General features: G+C 36.2%; 1 protein-coding gene across 1 annotated transcript in view; it reads right to left on the bottom strand.

Annotated features, from left to right (window-relative positions):
• Positions 1-19,600, bottom strand: part of NUP153 (nucleoporin 153) — a 74,776-nt gene that overhangs the window by 34,100 nt on the left and 21,076 nt on the right. The window contains exons 3-9 of the mRNA XM_082663070.1: positions 10,820-11,068; positions 10,531-10,670; positions 10,321-10,449; positions 4,070-4,186; positions 3,937-3,981; positions 3,770-3,826; positions 1,115-1,261 (exon numbers count right to left, since the gene is read on the bottom strand). Coding sequence (XP_082519196.1) covers positions 1,115-1,261; positions 3,770-3,826; positions 3,937-3,981; positions 4,070-4,186; positions 10,321-10,449; positions 10,531-10,670; positions 10,820-11,068 — 884 coding nt within the window. The remainder of the gene's footprint in view (positions 1-1,114; positions 1,262-3,769; positions 3,827-3,936; positions 3,982-4,069; positions 4,187-10,320; positions 10,450-10,530; positions 10,671-10,819; positions 11,069-19,600) is intronic.

Genomic DNA, 19,600 nt, shown 5'->3' on the forward strand with positions numbered 1-19,600 from the left:
AAAAAGTGAAAACAACCCAAATGTCCCTCAACTGATGAATGGATAAACATGGTCTATCCAAACAATGAAGTATCATTCAGCCATAAAAAGGACTGAAGTTCTAATATATGATGTGAACCTCAAAAACATAAGTGAAATAAGCCAAACACCAAGGACCACTTATTTTAAGATTTCATTTATATGAAATGTCCAGATAAGCAAACCTATAGTGACAGATTAGTGGTTGCCTAGGGCTTGAGGGGTAGAGGTGGAAAGTGACTACTAACGGATGTGAGATTTGGGTGAGGGGGAGGGGATGGTGATGAAAATGTTCTAAAATTGCCTGTAGTGGTAGATGAACAACTGTGAATGTACTAACACCACTGAACTGTAACTTTAAATAAATAGGTGAACGGCAAGGTATGTGAATTATACCTCAATAAGGAAGTTATTTAAAAACAAAGACAATGTGGTAAGCATGAAGATTTGAGGTCTAGAAAGACAAAACCAAAAGTAATATGTGAAACCTGTTTGGATTCTGGCTCAAAAGTAGCCATAGGGAATTAATTCCCTTGCAGTCCAGTGGTTAGGACTCTGCGCTTTCACTGCCTGGGCCCCGGGTTCAATCTCTGGTTGGGGAACTAAGATCCCACAAGATGCATGGTATGGCAAACAAAACAAAACAAAACAAAAAAAACCCCAACAGCTATAAATAACATATGAATATGAACTACATATTAGATAATATTAGGAAGGAACTGACAGTAATTTGCTTAGACATGACAACATACGAGATCTATACCAAAGTAGTTTGGGGTGAACAGTCATGGTGTCTAAAATTTATTTTCAAATAGTTCAATAACATTAACAAAACACACAAATAAAGCTAGTGTGGCAAAATTATTTAATCTAAACAATGAATATATACTAGTGTTTACTAGTAAACACTAATTTAGGATTTGACCAAGGTGCCAACCATTTAAAGCCATACCAATTCGTAATCATCACTAATTCACAAACTTTATGCATTATCTAGTTGCTAGACTGCAGTAGTAAGTTACTGGTACTTTACATTACTTATTCTTATTCATTTTAATCGATATTCAAAGACTAGTGAAAATAAACACATACTCACACTGTGCTTTTTATCTATTCTTTGATTAGTCTTCCTTAATTCACCAGATGGGGTCAGAGATGGTTTAAAATAAACAGTTCGATTTGCTGCTATGGAAACTGGCTTTGGGGTCATGAGTCTCTGAACAGGGGGGTGTTGAGAGTCCACCTTACAGACAGGCAGAAATCAAAAGACAAACTTTTATTTTCATATATCAGCAATGCATATCTAAAAATTATCTGACAACAGCTCATGTAACCCAGAGACTATGAGTACTTCCTAGAGAAATACCCAGTGGGTGCAAACAAATACTAGGAGGAAAAACTGAAAGTAAAGAACCAAGGGTGTGGGGGGGTATTTATATTATTTATGTATGTACTTATTTATTTAGACATATACCTACATATACACATATAATTTCAAAAGTTTCACAGACTATTTTATTCTAGACTTAATGCCTTTTCACACACATGGGACACACACAAAATGGAAACTATTGCAGAACATTTTGAATAATCTAAGCTTTTACAAGATGAATTTCAAACATATGAACTGATTCATACATAAAACTGATAAACATACATATTATTCAAACATAAAACTGATTTTGCCACATTTTCCCCAAATTACTATCTACATTCTCTTCAGCTGTATTTTTTAACTAGCTATGAAAATATCTTAATTGCTAAAAAATGAGCAAATCTCTCTCCAAGTAAATTTTCTTCCATTGTTATTTAAAAACCAAATCAAAACTCGTACAATTTAAGTCTAATTAGTAAAGCATTGTGAAGAATTCCAAATCTTAAGATGAACTGACTTCATTATCTAAGTACACAAGTGTTTTGTCAACATTCTTTTGGTACACTGAAACACAGTAAAAATCCTGTTGGCGTAAGACGACTATAAAGCCAAGAGCTTCTACTCTGTCCAAAGACTAATACTATGAATACAGTCCTTTCACCCAGCAGCAGCTGTGAACAACACTGGTTTCCAGGGCAAAGCCTCTGTATAGTTACTAGCTCTTCCCTAAATCCTCATCACAAATGTGCTGATCCTATAATTCAATGAACAAGTCTGTTTTGTAGACTGTTCTGATTACAACCGTAAAACCTGAACTACAATACTGTATTCTGATCTTTATACTTCGTAGCACCCATTACCAAAATTTTACTGATACTATACTCAACTATTAATAAAATTTTTATTGATGAGAACTTCTCTTATGGCACAATTTTTTAATTTTACGTCTTTTTCAGCAATCTGATATAAGTGAGTCTGAGAAAAGCAGTTAATGGCTTAAATTAATCCCGTCACAGCAGCCAATAATGAATTCTCTCTTGCCTTATTACAAATGTCTGGTTACTACGGAAAACTGAGAAGCAATGCTATCCCAAGAAAAAACTCAATTAAGCTTTCAGAATTTCAGTAACAATAATTATAATTTACCAATATCTTGAATATAGTTACCACAATTAATTCAGAGATTTATGATAATTTTAATCAATTACTGCTGGGGGAACTTGGTATCATAATAACTGCTTTCACAAGTAATGATCTGGGAATCTGCTTCCCCTGAAGGATATTTAACTAGCCACAAATATAACTGACAAAAAATATATCTCTTTAACTCTATCAAGCTTTTTTTTCCCCACAGTAATCTCCAAAGCTAATTTTAACCAAATAGAATACACTAAAAAAGGTTATCAATGTATAATCTATATTTTATTTTTTATTAGCTCTGCTATCTTGGAACAGTACATTGGCTGACTGATGGAAGATATGCCAACTAGAAATCCCATCACACATAACAAATTTGACATAATGTTTGTTTATGAGGAAAATTTACAAAGATAACTATGTTCAATGAGGGCTTTAGTTCACTGAACTTCTAATTAATAAAAACGTCAAACTCTGTTCACTCTTACTTTCATTTATCAAAAGGTAAGAGTCACTCATAAAGGCTGACAGGAATATATAAAATAGATAACTAATAAGAACCTACTGTATAGCACAGGGAACTCTACTCTATACTCTGTAATGGCCTATGTGGGAAAAGAATCTAAAAAATGAGTGGACATATGTATAACTGATTCACTTTGCTATACACCTGAAACTAATGAAACATTGTAAATCACCTATACCCCCCCCAAAATTTTTTAAAATGTTAAAAAAAAAAAAAAAGACTGCCAGGATACTGAAGATGGAAATGCCAAATAACCAAGAAATATTCACTGAGCATCTACTACATACACAGCATGTGGTAAGGCCCTCACAAGAGGCTACAATGTCCAAGTAAAAAAATCTATTTTTTCAAACATGTTCCCTAATGACTACCAATTAAAGTCAATTTGTATATTTCCCAACTTAAAAATAAATACAGGGCCTCCCTGGTGGCGCAGTGGTTGAGAGTCCGCCTGCCGATGCAGGGGACACGGGTTCGTGCCCCGGTCCGGGAAGATCCCAAGTGCCGCGGAGCAGCTAGGCCAAAGTTATAGTATCACCTGGATCAATTTATCCCTGATATTTAAATCAAAGAGCCATGGCCGCTGAGCCTGCGCGTCCGGAGCGCTCCGCAACGGGAGAGGCCACAACAGTGAGAGGCCTACGTAACGCAAAATAAATAAATAAATACAACAAAACTGCCAATACCTTAAATAAATGCTAAAGAAGTCTTACCTTTTCCCTTCTGGCCTGAAAATTTGTGGTGGTATCTATCCCACTCCTATCAAGAGGCTGAAAAAATAAAACACTATTAGAATAGATGGGAAACTTTGAAAAAATATGACTCTCATCACCAATATATAAAAATATTATCTCCTAAAAAGATTTAAAAGTCAACTTACGGAATTCAGAGGAGAAGAAAAAACAGATGGAATTCTTTTTGCATCCTGTTAATGTTGAAATAACAAAATTAAGATTTTTTTCACTAAACTCAAATTCTGTTACATTCCTGAATTTGTGATTTAAAAAATTTACCACTAGAGGGCTTGACATCTTCTCTAAAGACTGCAATATCCTCCGAGCTGTTGAACTAGTCACACCATAGGATTGTGCGTTCAGTTGCTTAGCTTTCATCTGTCTTCTGACTGGTGCCTATAATGTAAACCTTGAGTTATTTGTTGGAACCGTAAACTCTAAAGCACATATTTCAGGCAATGAAAATATTTACAAAATAGAATGAAAGTGAGAAGTGAAATAGGATTAACTGTTAACAGCAACTTATCTCTGGGTGGTATCATTAAGCTCATGTTCAACGTTTTTTCTTTATGCCTTTATTGAAAATTCAATTCTCTGAGAAATTACTTTTACAATCAGATAAAAATGATAAAATAGCACATGCTACTCTAAAGACCAGTCAGCTATGTTAAATGTGAAAAATGAGACAACTGGTAAAAAGTTATAGTATCACCTGGATCAATTTATCCCTGATATTTAAATCAAAAAACACTAATGAGAACTGCATTAGTATTAATTATTTTTGGTATTAAATAACTTCTAACTATAGTAACATCCAAGATAGCTAAACAAGACTGTAAACTTTTATTGAAATGGAAATTAAAAATTTTAAACTGACTTGTTTCTCAAATTTTAATATAAGAAAAATTTTAAATACTCGGGCTATTTCTTAATAAATAACTTTTAAAACGTTCTTAAAATTGGAGTTAAGGAAAAATCCTTATAAAGAATAAACATGTACCCTTTAACACACAAGCAATGTTTACAAATTCTAATAGAAACACTTCCTTTTGTCATGAACGCATTATAACATTCCAATAGCCAAGTGACTACCACAAAACATCCAAGTGACTACCACAAATGTAGTCTGGAAATGCTTAATATAAAAAAAATATATGCTCACAATCAAAATATAACTCAGTTTCTATAAATAGCTCATAATATCTGAAAACGTGAATCAAAATAACTACTTTAAATAAGTTTCTCTGATACCAATATTCATTTTATTTTCAGAGTAGCTGCAATATTCTACGTTAGTTTTATTAAGAACTTGGTGCACTGTTTAGGACTGCTGTTCAGGCCAGAGGCTTTGGCAAACATGAGGTAACATTAAAATCCTCGGGGAAAACATGACAGTCTGTCATTGGATTCTGCTGGTCACTGGCCTCTCAGGGCCTCAATTCACAAATCAATAAAATGGAACTGAATTAGAGAATCTTTAATATACCTCCCAGCTCTAACACCCTAGGAAAGGAATAGGAAATAGATTTAACCCCAAATATCAATGATGAACAGTTGGAAGCTCATGTTGACAAGGATTCTAAGGGTATGTCAAGACTCAGCATTAAAAAGTATAGGATTTGATACAAGAAACAGAGGAGGAAGTAGCAGAAATATACTCTGACTTGGACTATTCCATGAATCACAGGCATGCTTCATTTTATCTTCTAATATACGCTGAACTATTTTAACTGTAAAAATTTTGTGAAAAAGAGTAATATGATCCAGTTTAAGCTCTAGAAAAAACTCCAACATCCAGTTAACACTTTAAGTAACAAAATATTGCCCTTCATGAACAACACACTCAGAAATAAGACTCATAATTACTGTCAATTACATATAGAAGCATCCTCTACTTAGGAAAGAAACTACTCCTAAGGACAAGACACAATCTTCATATATACTTGTTTTGTGTCACTTCTATATCATGGATTGTCATCTTCAAATGGATCTCCCTCTCCAAAAGTCTACCAAAAGCCTACAGGCTTAAAGTATTATTACACCTCCATCTTTAAAAGGTCAAAACCTGTAATGTAAGCACCATGACAACATACACATGAAACTGGACTTTTATGATCAAGTAACTCTTGGGACAAAGCACAGAATGATGCAATTTACCTTAAATTGATGTTTTTAAAAAATTAATCAATTTCCAATTGTTCTGTTAATATATGTATGTAAATACAGCTGATTTTGTATGTTGACCTTTATTCTGTGACCTCGCTAAACTCATTTGTAAGTTCTGACAACTTTTTTTTGGCGTTTCTTAAAGGTTTTCTATGTAGATAAGCACGTTGTCTATGAATGGGAGTCATTTTTACTTCTTCCTTTCTAATCAGGGTGCCTTGTATTTCTGTATTCTTGCTGTGGGTCTTGCAGCACAACACTGATCAGTAGCGGTGACAGCAGACATCCTTGTTCTCTTCCTGATCTTAGGAAGAAAATACTAACCTTTCACCATGAGTATGATGCTCCCGAAGATTTTCCGTAGACAAAATTTATCAGGTTGAGTAGGTTCCCATCTATTCCTAGGTCACTGAAAATTTTTATCATGAATGGATGTTCGATTTTGTCAAATGTGTTTTATGTATCTGTGGAGATGTTCATTCAGTTTTTATTCTTTAGTTTGTTTCCATGGTAGATCACATTAATTTTCAAATGTTGAGCCAACCTTGCATTCCCAGGATAAACCCCACTTGATCATAATGTAGTATCCTTTTTATATATACTGGGTGCCTTGTGCAGGTAATTCAAGAGAAATACTGGTTTGTAGAGTTCTTGTAATGTCTTTGTCCTGTTTAATATCAGGGTAATGTTGGCCTCATAAATGTGTTGGGAAGTATGCCTTCCTATTGTATGGAAAAGTTTGTATAAAATTGGTATTATTTTTTTCTTAAATGTTTGGTAGAATTTGCCAGGGAAGCTACCTGGGCTTGAAGTTTTCTTTGGTGGAAAGTACTTTAACTATGAATTCAATTTACTGAATAGACTATTTGGGCTATTTATTGTTGACTAATACCAAATAACATAAAATACTTAGGTATACATCCAACAAAATATGTGCAAGGTCTGCGTGATGAATACTACAAAACACTGATGAAAGAAATAAAAAGACCTATATAATGGAGAGACATACTGTGTTCACTGACTGGAAGACTCCATTTTGTTAAGATGCATATTCTCCCCAAATTGATCTTTAGATTCAATGCAATCACAATCAGAATCCCAGCAGATTTGTGGAAACTGATAAGGTAATTCTAAAATTATGAAAAAGTAAAGGAACTAGGAAAGCCAAAACAATCTTGGGCGGGGACAGGGGGATTTGGAAGACTCAGATTACTTGATTTCAAGACTTAATATAAAGATATAGTAATCAAGACAAAAGGACAGTATTGACAAAAGATAGGTGTATATATATATATACATGTACGCGGACACAAACACACATCAACGGAAAAGAACAGAAAGTCCAAAAATAGAGCCACATATATGGTCAATTGATTTTCATAAAAGGTGCAAAGGCAATTCAATGGAGAAAATAGTCTTATCAACAAACAGGACTAGAAAAAATGAAAACCAGTATGTTAAAAAAAATGAATCTTGATCCACACCTCATACCACACACAAACATTTTACCTCAAAATGAATCACAGATCTAAATTAAAACCTAAAACTATAAAGCTTCTAAAAGAAAACAGAAGAAAGTCTCTGTGACCTTGGGTTAGGCAAAAATTTCTTAGATATGATACCAAAAGCATGAACCATAAAAAGAAGAAAAAATATGCTGAATGTCATCAAAAGTAAAAACCTCTCTTGACAAGATATTGTTCAGACAAGCCAGAGAATGGGAGAAAATATTTGCAAAACATATATCTAATAAAGGACTTACATCCTGAATAATGAACTCTCAAAACTCATTAGTAAGAAAAATTTTTTTTAAAAAATGGGCAAAAGGGACAGACGAAATAGGTGAAGGGGATTCATAGGTGTACACTTCAGCTATAAAATCAATAAGTCACAGGGATGTAATGTACACACAGGGAATATAGTCAGTAATATTTTAACAACTTTGTATGGTGATGGATGGTAACTAGTCTTAATGCAGTTGTTTCATAATGTATAAAAATATCAAATCACTATGTTGCACATCTAAAACTAATATTCTATATTAATTATAACTCAGTGAAAAATGTTTTTAGATTTTTTTTTAATGGGCAGTAAGATTTGAATTAGGTACTTCATCTAAGATATATTGATGGTAAATAAGCACATGAAAAGATGCCCAACATCATTAATCATAAGGGAAATGCAAAACCACAGTGAGTTGGAGTTATCACTACATGCCTACTAGAATGCCTGAAATAAACAAAACACTGATGATAACAAGTGCTGACCAGAACACACTTGTAACACTGGTGAGAATGCAAAGTGGTAGCAGCCACTTTGGAAAACACTTTCATGGTTTATTATAAAATTAATGTATATTTACCATCTGACTCAGCAGTCCAACTTCTAGGTACTTACCCAAGAGAAATGAAAATTAATGTTTATAGCAGTTTTATTCACAATGGACAAAAATTAGAAACAACCCAAGCATCCTTTCACTGGTGAGCAGATAAACAATAACTCAGCAATAAAAAGGAACTAACTATTGATATATGCAAATACAGAGGCTGATCTTAAATACATTATGCTAAGCTGAATAAGCCACATTCAGAAAACTACACAGTATGTGATTAAGTTTATGACATCCTGGGAAAAAACAAAACTACAGGGAAAGAAAACAGATCAGTGGGTGCCAAGAGGTAGAAGTAGGAAGAAGGGTGCACTGACCTCCGCGTAGGCTGCGCGGCCTAGGCCTCAGCGGGCCGCTCACCGCCTGCTTTCTCCGCAGCCCGCCCCTGGGGTCACTCGCTCACAGGCGCGGGGCCCTCATCGGGACGAGAGCACCCCCACACACACACCGCTGCGGGCCCGGGGGTGGGAGACCCGGGGGACACGGACACTGGTGGGTGGTTCGGTGTAAGTAGAGCGGGCCGCGCGCAATGGAGCAAGCGAGGGGGGAAGGGAAAAGAGGAGAGCGAGGGAGGCTGATTCAAAAAAAAAAAAAAGGAATTTAGGAAAAGGAAACGGGCCGCAGAGACAGGTCGACTGTCTGTCTGTCTCCCCGCCCGCCCTTGGTGCCCCGGCTTCCCAGCCCCCGCCGCAGTCAGAAATTCACACAAAATGGCGGCTCGGGCCCGGACGTGCCAAGAGGCTGAGGCGGAAGGAAGGGCGAGGTGGGAGGGGGAACTGGGAGGTGGAGGCGGCGTCACGACGAGAGAGGCAGACGGCTCTCCCGAAGGGCCACGGAAAGAGCCGAAGGGAGTGAGGCATAGAAAAGAAAAAAAAAAAAAAGGAGTAGGAAGAAGGGCTGACTACAGAGATACACAACGTAATATTCTGGGGTGATGGAAATGTTTATTCAGTATTTTGATTGCAGAAGTGGTTACTCAACTGTATGTGTTTAGTTAAAATTCAAATACTGTGGAAAGGGTAAATTTTACTACATGTAAATTATACCTCAATTTTTTAAAAAAGGAATTAATCATCATACTTCCTAAAACACACACACACGGACTTCCCTGGTGGTGCAGTGGTTAAGGATCTGCCTGCTAATAATGCAGGCAACACAGGTTTGAGCCCTGGTCTGGGAAGATCCCACATGCCATGGAGCATCTAAGCCTGTGCGCCACAACTACAGAGCCTGCACTCTAGAGCCTGCGAGTCACAACTACTGAGCCCGCGTGCCTAGAGCCCATGCTCTGCAACAAGAGAAGCCACTGCAGTGGGAAGCCCGCGCACCGCAACGAAGAGTAGCCCCCACTTGCCGCAACTAGAAAAAGCCCGCGCTCAGCAACAAAGACCAAACGCAGCCAAAAAATACATAAATTTAAAAAAAAGAATCCACCTGCCAATGCGGCAGACGCAGGTTCGATCCCTGGCTGGGGAAGATCCCACATGCCACAGAGCACCTAAGCCCATGCACCACAACTACTGAGCCTGCACTCTAGAGCCCGAAAGCCACAACTACTAAGCCTGCATTCCACAACTACAGAAACCCACGCACTCTAGGGCCCACATGCCACAATTACTGAGCCCACGTGCTGCAACTACTGAAGCCCACGCACCTAGAACCCATGTTCCGCAACAAGAGAAGCCCACACACCGCAACTAGAGAAAGCCCGTGTGCAGTAACAAAAACCCAACACAGCCATAAATAAATAAATGAATGAATGAATGAGTGAATGAATGAATAAATCACAAATAATGTATAAAATGTTCCCTTAGGTCTCAAATAATATTAATATAGCCCCTAAATGAAAAGAATGTAATCCAGAGTTCTATCATTTCACCAAAGAATAACTAAACCAAAACTCTATTTGAGTGCCAAGTTACTTATTGATTATTAAAAAAAAATGGTTACGAATCCTCTTCCTATTCAAACCAACCTGATAGGGTGTGTTTTGTAGTTTAGACTGTCTTACAGCAGCTGCTGCCCCACCGTATGTCGTTTTTCCAGGGTAAAAAGGAGAATCTCCAAGCTGACTTGTTTTAAGAACTGAAGAATTCCCAAGTGACTGCACAAAAACATAATGGTAAATTATAAGCAATAAACACTCAAAACTAACATGGTTAAATCACATCAAATTAGTACTCACAGGAGAAAGTGTTCCAAAGACAGACAAGTTGAATGCTGGTTTTTTTGAGCTGGTGGCAGTGTGCTGTGAGAGTGAATGAGAACGTTCAGCCTCTGGGGACCACAGAGGTGGCACTGAAGTGTTCTTTGAAACAGCTATATCTGAAACAAGAATATGCAATGCATAGTAATGCCACTAATTACAAGGCCTATATTTTTATAAATTGAAAATGACAACCAAGTTAGAAAAAATTATCCCATGAAATTTATTTTTACTACCAAAATTATATACTACCAAATGCCAAGAATACCTTTATCAGAAGCTCTTGAAGAAAAACCACTGGTGGTTGAGATGTTATCATCATCATGCTGAGAGGTAGAATCTTTAATTTCCTTTACGAGGGAAAATCCAGAACTGCCAATTGGGAATGCCGAAGATGTGGAGGGCTGACAGTGTAACGCAGGAGATTCCAACATGGAGAAATTCAGATGGCTCCGATGAAGGGAAGGCCTTGTTAATACATCTGGATAATTTGAAGCAGTACTCGTTGTTGAGGGTTCTTAAAAGAAAAGCATTAATATTATGAATACTCAACTTAGAAAAAGCAATATACTGTCAAAACAAAACAGTGTTTGTTTCAAGAAAATATACTGTATAATAAATATAGCTTCAATTCAAAACACTGAAGCCTCCCATAAGCCCAATTTAAAATATTCTTTAGCCAAAGTTTCAACTAACTGAAATTTACCTAACCTAGTGTCAAAATATACTTCATTATCAAATACACTTCTAAAAGTACAAGCTTCTTGATTTCCCTTGAATTGGTATTATAAAACGTGCTCAATAAGAAAGAAAAAAAACAATAAAATCTGCTCATGGAAAAATAAAAGCAAAGAAGCTATATAAGAAAGTCATAAAACAAAAAGGTAAGTCCATCCCTCCAGAAACAATCCCTATTAAATTTGTATATCCTCTAATGGAATACTATTCAGTCAATAAAAAAAGAATGAAATTTTGCCATTTTGCAACAACATGGACGGACGTGGAGAGTATTAGAAAGTATTATGCTTAGTGAAATAAGTCAGCAAATGGCAAACAGTGTATGATATCACTTACATGAGGAATCTAAAAAATAGAACTAATGAATATTACAAAAAAAGAAACAGACTCACAAATACAGAGAACAAACTAGTAGTTACCAGTGGAGAGAGAGAAGTGGGTGGGCACCAGACAGGGGTAGGGATAGTGAGAGATACAAACTACTACATATAAATGTATAAGCTACAAGGACATATTTATTGTACAGCACAGGGAACACAAGCAATATTTTACAATAACGATAAAGGGAGAATAACCTTTAAAAACTGTGAATCACTATGTTGTACATCTGAAACATATAATACTGTAAATCAATTATATCTCAAAAAAATTTGTATATCCTCTCAGACATTCTGTATGCATACACATTTTCCCTAATCACATAATCATGCTTATGCATTATGTTCTGTGACTTGTTTTTTTCATTTATCATATAATTTTGTCTCCACATACAGAGCACATTCCATGTGAAGACCACATTCTATTTTATCAGACTGATTTAGCATCATTATTTATGTAATTGTTTTCTCAATATTCTATCAAACATACAAGCACTTATATTTGCAGACTTTGTATTCTTTTTGGATAAATCCATGGTTCTTTAAATATGTAAGAGAAACATGAGGAGAAATTATTTAAGAAATATGCCTAAGTGACCCACAAAAAATCTGACTGTAAGTCTGAAATTGGGCCCATAAAGCAGCCTAAGTACTGCAAGGTATCCTCAGAATCAATGGATAAACAATAATTTGTGGAACTGCCCTGTCATACTGGATCAGAGTACATGCTCACTTTTGCTTATGAGAGATACTGTGGATCCAAAGGTTTTCTGTTAAGCTATACTGCATAAATAGTAAATGACAATGTATATTTCCCCCATGCTCTCCAACACTGGATAATAACCTTTTCTGATTTCTGTCAATCTGCTGTGTCCAGTGGCATCATTACTATCTGCATTTATTTAAATGACATATTGAACACCCTTCCCTGTTCATTAGTCATTTATATTTCTTCTGTTAACTGCTCATTGATATAGTTTATCTTGCTAATAAAATTAGTCCAATCTAGTTTTTGATCAGTAAGATTAGTGTGACATGATCTGAAATATCACAACTAATTTTTTTCACTGTTGGTTGAAACCATTATTTTTTTGATGGTGTCCTTTGTAATACAGAAAATAATATGTATTTTTACAGAGACTTCTACCATTCCAAGACTAAGAAATAAAAAATTTTACTCTCTTCTTTTTGGTAGTATTGCTTTTATTTCAATATAATGTTTAATCTTGATTCCATATGGAATCAGTTATGATGAAGTAGTCAGGGAATGATTTAGCTTCATTGTTTTCCAAATGGTTAGTCTGTTTATATTCTAAAATAATCTTCTTAAGTAAGCCATCTTTTCCTCACTGATCGAGAAGCCACCACTACCACATAGTAAATTCTAGGAGGCCTTCCCCAACGATATATATCTATACCAGTACCATAATGTTTTAAATCCTATAGCTTTATAACACATTTAATACCTGTAAAAGTTACTCTGACTTACATCACATTTCCCTTACTCTTTTTCAGGATTTCTCTATTCATTTTCTGGTGTATTTTTAAGAACTTTAGAATCATTTGTGAAGTTTCCAAAAGACTCTCTTCCAGTTAGGCTGGAATAAGTGAGGCCCTAGACTAGCCCTTCTTACTGTAAGTAACTATAAAAGTGGACAATATACATGAGGTAGTAACTTTCAGACAACAGAAAACGGACAAGAAAAACTCACAGTGAGCCCTATCACTACCCAGCTGTCTAGGAACATTTCCAGACCTGGCAGAGAGAGTTGGAGTCAAAGCAAAATACAGTAGGCAGAAATCAGAATTAAGGGTATTGAACAGTAGAAAACTACGCAGGAAGGGGCCTCCAGAAGTCTACACAGGAGTGTCCAGAGCGTGGACGGGCTATACACACACAGAGCAAGACCACCTAAGGCTTACCAAATAGCAGCTGCTATGAAATTGAGAAAACAGCTACTAGAAGGTTGATCAGTGCTAGGGGGAAAAAGCAGTGCTGAGGACAGTGAAGTTCCAAGACTGCCAGAATTTAGAGGCCCCATAAACACTTCCTTAAATAACCCTGGCATTCAGCTGAGATACCAGAAGAGCTTTCCCTTGAGACCAAGGGCCATGTCCTAGAACAAGACCTGCTGTAAACCCACCTAAAAAGCCACAGAGGAGACAGAGTTTGAAAAAGCCACAGAGGAGACAGAGTTTGGAGGCTAAATCCCTCCACCTTAGGGGACTTAACACACACCTTAGATTTTCCACAGATGGACATTAATAAAACATAAAACTATATAAGAGTTCAAAATGATCATTCAGTAACAACTGCTTGCTGAAACAAGAATCAATACTTCTCAGAGGAAGACAACAGAACCCAGAATCTCCATCCATATTCTACAAAATAATTTAGTCAAAAGTCACTTGAAAAATCACATTTTAAAAAATGCTTCTATTGTTTCACCATGACACATGATTTCTGGCCTGTGGATGATTGACATATTAAGCAGTGGTTTCCATATTCCAAGTATAAATAAAGAACAATAGATTTGCCATATATATGAAAAACTAACAGCTAACATCATACCTAATGGTGAAAGACTGATTTTCCTCCAAGACCAGGAATAAGATAAGAATGCCTGCATTCCCCACTTCTATTTAACACAGGATTGGAAACTCTAGCTAGAGTAATAAGGCAAGAAAAAGAAACTAAATTCATCCAAATTGGAAGGGAAGAAGTAAAATTATGTTTTCAAATGATATATCTTATACGCAGAAATCCCTAAATATTCCACCAAAAAAAGTGTTAGAATAAACAAATTCGGCAAAGTAGCAGAATACAAAATCAACATACAGGGCTTCCCTGGTGGCGCAGTAGTTGGGAGTCCGCCTGCCAATGCAGGGGACACGGGTTCGTGCCCTGGTCCGGGAAGATCCCACATGCCGCGGAGCAGCTAGGCTCGTGAGCCATGGCCGCTGAGCCTGCGCATCCGGAGCCTGTGCTCCGCGACGGGCGAGGCCATAACAGTGAGGCCCGCGTACCGCAAAAAAAAAAAAAAAAAATCAACATACAAAAATCAGTTTTGTTTCTATACACTAACAATGAACAACCTAAAAAGTAAATAAAGAAAATGATTGCATCATTAATAGCTTCAAAAAGAATAAAATACTTAGGAATTAACTAAGGAAGGAAGTGAAAGACTTGCATGATGAAAACTACAAAACATTGCTGAAAGAAATTTAAGAAGATGTAATAAATGGGAAGACATCCCATGTTCTTAGATGGGAAGACCTAATGTTGTTAAAATGTCAATACTACCCAAAGTGATTTGCAGATTCAATGCAATTCCTTTAAAAAAACCAATGACTTTTTTTGACAAAATAGAAAAATTCATCCTCAAGTTCTTATGGAATCTCAAGGGACCACTTATAACCAAGATAATCTTGAAAAAGAACAACATTGGAGATCTCACACTTCCTGATTTCAAAAACTTATTTCCAAACAGTAATCAAAAGTATGCTGCTGGCATAAAGACAGACAGGTAGACCAATGGAAAAGAATAGAGAACCCAGAAATAAACCCTTGCATACATGGTCAAATGATCCTTGACACAGTGCCAAGACCAATCAATGAATGGGGAAAGGGCAGTCTCTTCCACAAATAATCTTGGGAAAACTGGATACGCACAGGCAAAAGAAGGAAACTGGACCCTTATCTTACACTATATACAAAAATAAACCCAACCTGTTTTAAAGACCTAACATAAGACCCCAAACTGTAAAACTTATAGGAAAAAAAAACAGAGAAAAGCTTCAAGACATTAGTCTTGGCAGTGATTTCTTAGATATGACAGGCAACAAAAGAAAAAAGACATGTGGGACTATATAAAACTTAACTTTTGTGCACTAAGACACAATCAAGAATAAAAAGGCAACTTACAGAATGGTAGAAAATGTTTGCAAATCATATATATGATAAGGGGTTAATATCTAGAACACATAAAAGACTCCTATAACTCAACAACAATAACAAATCAAATAACCTGATTAAAAACTGGGCAAAGGACTTGAACAGACATTTCTCCAAAGATGATATACAAACAACCAAAAGCATATGAAAAGATGCTCACCATCACTAGTCATCAGAAAAATGCAAATGAAAACCACAGTGAGATACCACTTCACACTCATTAGGACAGCTACTATCAGAAAAAAAGAAAGTAATGTTGGCATGCATGTGGAGAAGCTAGAAACCTTGTGCACTGTTGAGAGGAAATGTAAAATGGGTGTGGCCACTGTGGAAAACAGTATGGTGGTTCCTCAAAAAATTAAAAATAGAATTACCATATGACCCAGCAATTCCACTTCTGGGTATATATCCAAAAGAACTGAAAGCAGAGTCTCAAAGAGATGTGTACAACCATGTTTCTAACAGCATTATTCACAAGAGCCAAAGGTGGAAGTAACGTTAAGCATCCATCAACAGATGAATGAATAAATAAATGTGGTAAATACATACAGTGAATGTTCTTCAGCCTTAAAAAGGAAATAAATTCTGATATATGCTACAATAATGTGAATGAACTTTGAAGACATTCTGCTAAGTGAAATAAGTCAGTCACAAAAGATTAAATACTGTATGATTCTACTCATATAAGGTACGTAGTCAAAGTCATAGAGAAACTACAGTGGTGTTTGCCAGGGGCAGGGGGGAGGGGGAATGGGGAATTAGAATTTAATGTATATGTAATAATTTCTTATCAAGCTTGCTCAAGTTAAGACAGAAACTGGCTGGAGCTTCGAAATCTACTGGTATCGGCATTTAAACCTATTGGCATCTAAAGATTATCATATTTCAATTTCTCTGCAGTCAGGATTCATACATATACAGGCTGAAATGTTTCTTAGAGTATTAAGTATTCTAACTTTGTAGTATGTTATATCCTAAAAGTGCTTTTTACTTACCCATTCTCTCATGCCTACAGCAGTTCATCCTATAGGATAAAAGTGATAGGACAACTTTCTAGATATTGGCAGACATTTACTAAATCTAGTATATACAGAAGCTATAGAGAAAAAAGAAATCTAGTATGATACACTTCTACTGGAAGGTATGCTGCTAATAGCAATGCCAGTTTTTTATATTTACAGAGCTTCCTTAACCTCCAAATCAGGCCCAATAAAGGATGCATTTGGGGATAATAAGACTAAATAAGGCCACATCATCTACAGATTCACATCAGCCGTAAATGCCCAGTTTCTAAGAGTACACCTATGATCACATAGTATCAATCAGCCAATGCAGTCTACAACTTCAATCTACTGCTGACTAGCATACTAAATATGCAATTGTGGGGCTCTCAGAGGCGTGAACTCTTACTGAATCAATAAAAATCTAACGGGTACATTATTTGAGGTTCTTCTCACTGATCCATTTCATTACCCTAGCAGAAGAAATCTAGACACCTAATGGCTCACCATCATTAAGACAGTCAGTACAAGGAGGTACATATAAGCAGACAGTTGCAGACAACAGATCTGAAAGGGGCCACAGATTCTATAACTGTCATACTGCACTGTGCTATTTGAAGAATGTCCTATACGCTCCAGCTCCAGTTACTATTAATACAAAAGTTACAGTGGTGAAATTACTATTTAGTAAACAACACTCAGGACTGTTATATCTAAATTATTTTAAGCTTTTGATAATTTTACACTACTTTAAAAGCAAGTATATCTAAGTTATTTTTTGTGGTACGCGGGCCTCTCACTGTTGTGGCCTCTCCCGTTGCTGAGCACAGGCTCCGGACGTGCAGGCTCAGCGGCCATGGCTCACGGGCCTGGCCGCTCCGCGGCATGTGGGATCTTCCCAGATCAGGGCACAAACCTGTGTCCCCTGCATCAGCAGGCGGACTCTGAACCACTGTGCCACCAGGGAAGCCCTCTAAGTTGTTTTGAGAATGCATTGTCAAATTTAAGAGTAATGTTTCACAGAGTAAACATAAACTGATTTGCTACATCTAGTAAGATCTATATTCACCATACTGGGGAGTTATCAACAGTACTGTAGTCACACATGTGACTACAACTATTGAATAAATACTTTGAGAAAGGTGGAGGCAGATTGTGAGACGAGAACTGCCTGGAACTTACAGATTTTAAGACAGGAGCAGGAGTCAGCTCTTAGACAAGACAGAGGGAAAATGCCATCAAGTTTTTGAAGTTAATATCAGAAAGCTGTTCACAATTTGCTTCTAAATAATCAGGGGAGTTAGACGGAGAAGGTAGGTAAATAGATGTGGGAATAAAGAAAACAAAGTCAGCCATAAGCTCGTTGTCTTTGAAGCTGGGTTACAGGTACATGGAGGTTCATTGTACTATCCTCCTTACTTTTGTAGTTTGAAAATTTCCACAATAATTTAAATTTAGAAGTTATTCACAAAGGTGTGTGTAATATACACATAACAGAAAAGCTACCTTACAAACCTAATAATATAATGAATAAAATCCAAGTTGGAATTAACCTTGGCAGACCACTGAATTAATTCCATAATTTCAATGAAAATACAAACGGAAAAGAACTTTACAGATGTAAAATGAGAAACGCCATTAATCTCACAGCTGAATTAAATTCTTCAAGTTAGTTAATCCCCACAAGCATACTCATTAGGATGCAAAAGAAGGTTTCAGTCACTGTAGATATATGCTGCTGCACACTAAAAGTCTCCAGTCAAAAGAAAGAAAGAAGCTGTGGTCCCATTTGATGTCCAGAAAAGAGAACAATATAGAAGCAGTCACCTTAGAGATCTACCAAATAAAACCTCAAGATGGTTGCTGGTAATATATTAGAAAGAAATCTTGAACAGTACAGATATTAAAACTCCCTAAGTTACTCTAATAAAAATAAGCAAGGATTTGAAGACTAAGCCAAACTGAATATCACTAAGAAAACTTAGATTTGCCATTTCTCCCAAGTAAGAATCACTCTTTCAGCCCATTTCACCCTCACTAGTTTTCCCTTATAAGCAAATCAGGCAGGAAAATAAGTTACTAAGTATACCAAAATTAATAGGCACATATCCACATCAATTATTTAGGCAAGACAAGATTTCAGAGTTCAAAAACATTTTTATAATTATAAGTCAAAACATGTAGTGAAAGAAAAAATATATAAACTGAAAGAAACATATACTTGAGGGATAAAGTGGACTTCATCAAAATTTAAAATTTTGTGCTTCAAAGGACACCATCAAGAAGCCAGAATAGGAGAAAATACTTGCAAATCATATACAGGTAAGGGCTTATATCCAGAATATGTGAAGATCTCTTTCAATTCAACTATAAAAAGACAAATAACCCAGTTAAAAATGGAAAAGGGGGATCTGCATAGCCATTTCTCCAAAGATGTATAAATGGCCAATAAGCATGAAATAAGCTCAATAAGCTCATTATTAGTCATCAGGGAGATGCAAATCAACACGAGATACCACTTCACGTCTACCAAAATAGGTATAATTTATGTTTTTTTAAAAAAGGAAAATTAGTATTTGTGAGGTTGTAAAGAAATTGCATTCTTCATACACCGCTGGTGGGAAGGTAAGATGGTGTAGCCACTTTAGAAAAACAGTTTTTCCTCAAAATGTAAAATTACCAGATGACCCAGCAATTCTCCTCCTAGTTATATACCCAAGAGAAAACATATCCACACAAAAATGTGCATAGTAATACTCAAACTGGCACTGTTCATAATACCCCAAAAGTAGAAACAATGCAAATGTCCATCAACGGATGAATGGATAAATAAAATGTAGTTTCTCCATTCCATGAGCTATTACCTGGCAATAAAAAGGAAGTTCTGATACATGCTATGACATGGATGAACCTTGAAGACATTATGCTAAGTGAAATAAGCCAGTTACAAAAGACCACATATTTTATGATTCCATTTA

Source organism: Grampus griseus (assembly GCF_964374135.1).
Source record: "Grampus griseus genome assembly, chromosome: 10".
In the NCBI taxonomy this organism is placed as follows: Eukaryota; Metazoa; Chordata; class Mammalia; order Artiodactyla; family Delphinidae; genus Grampus; species Grampus griseus.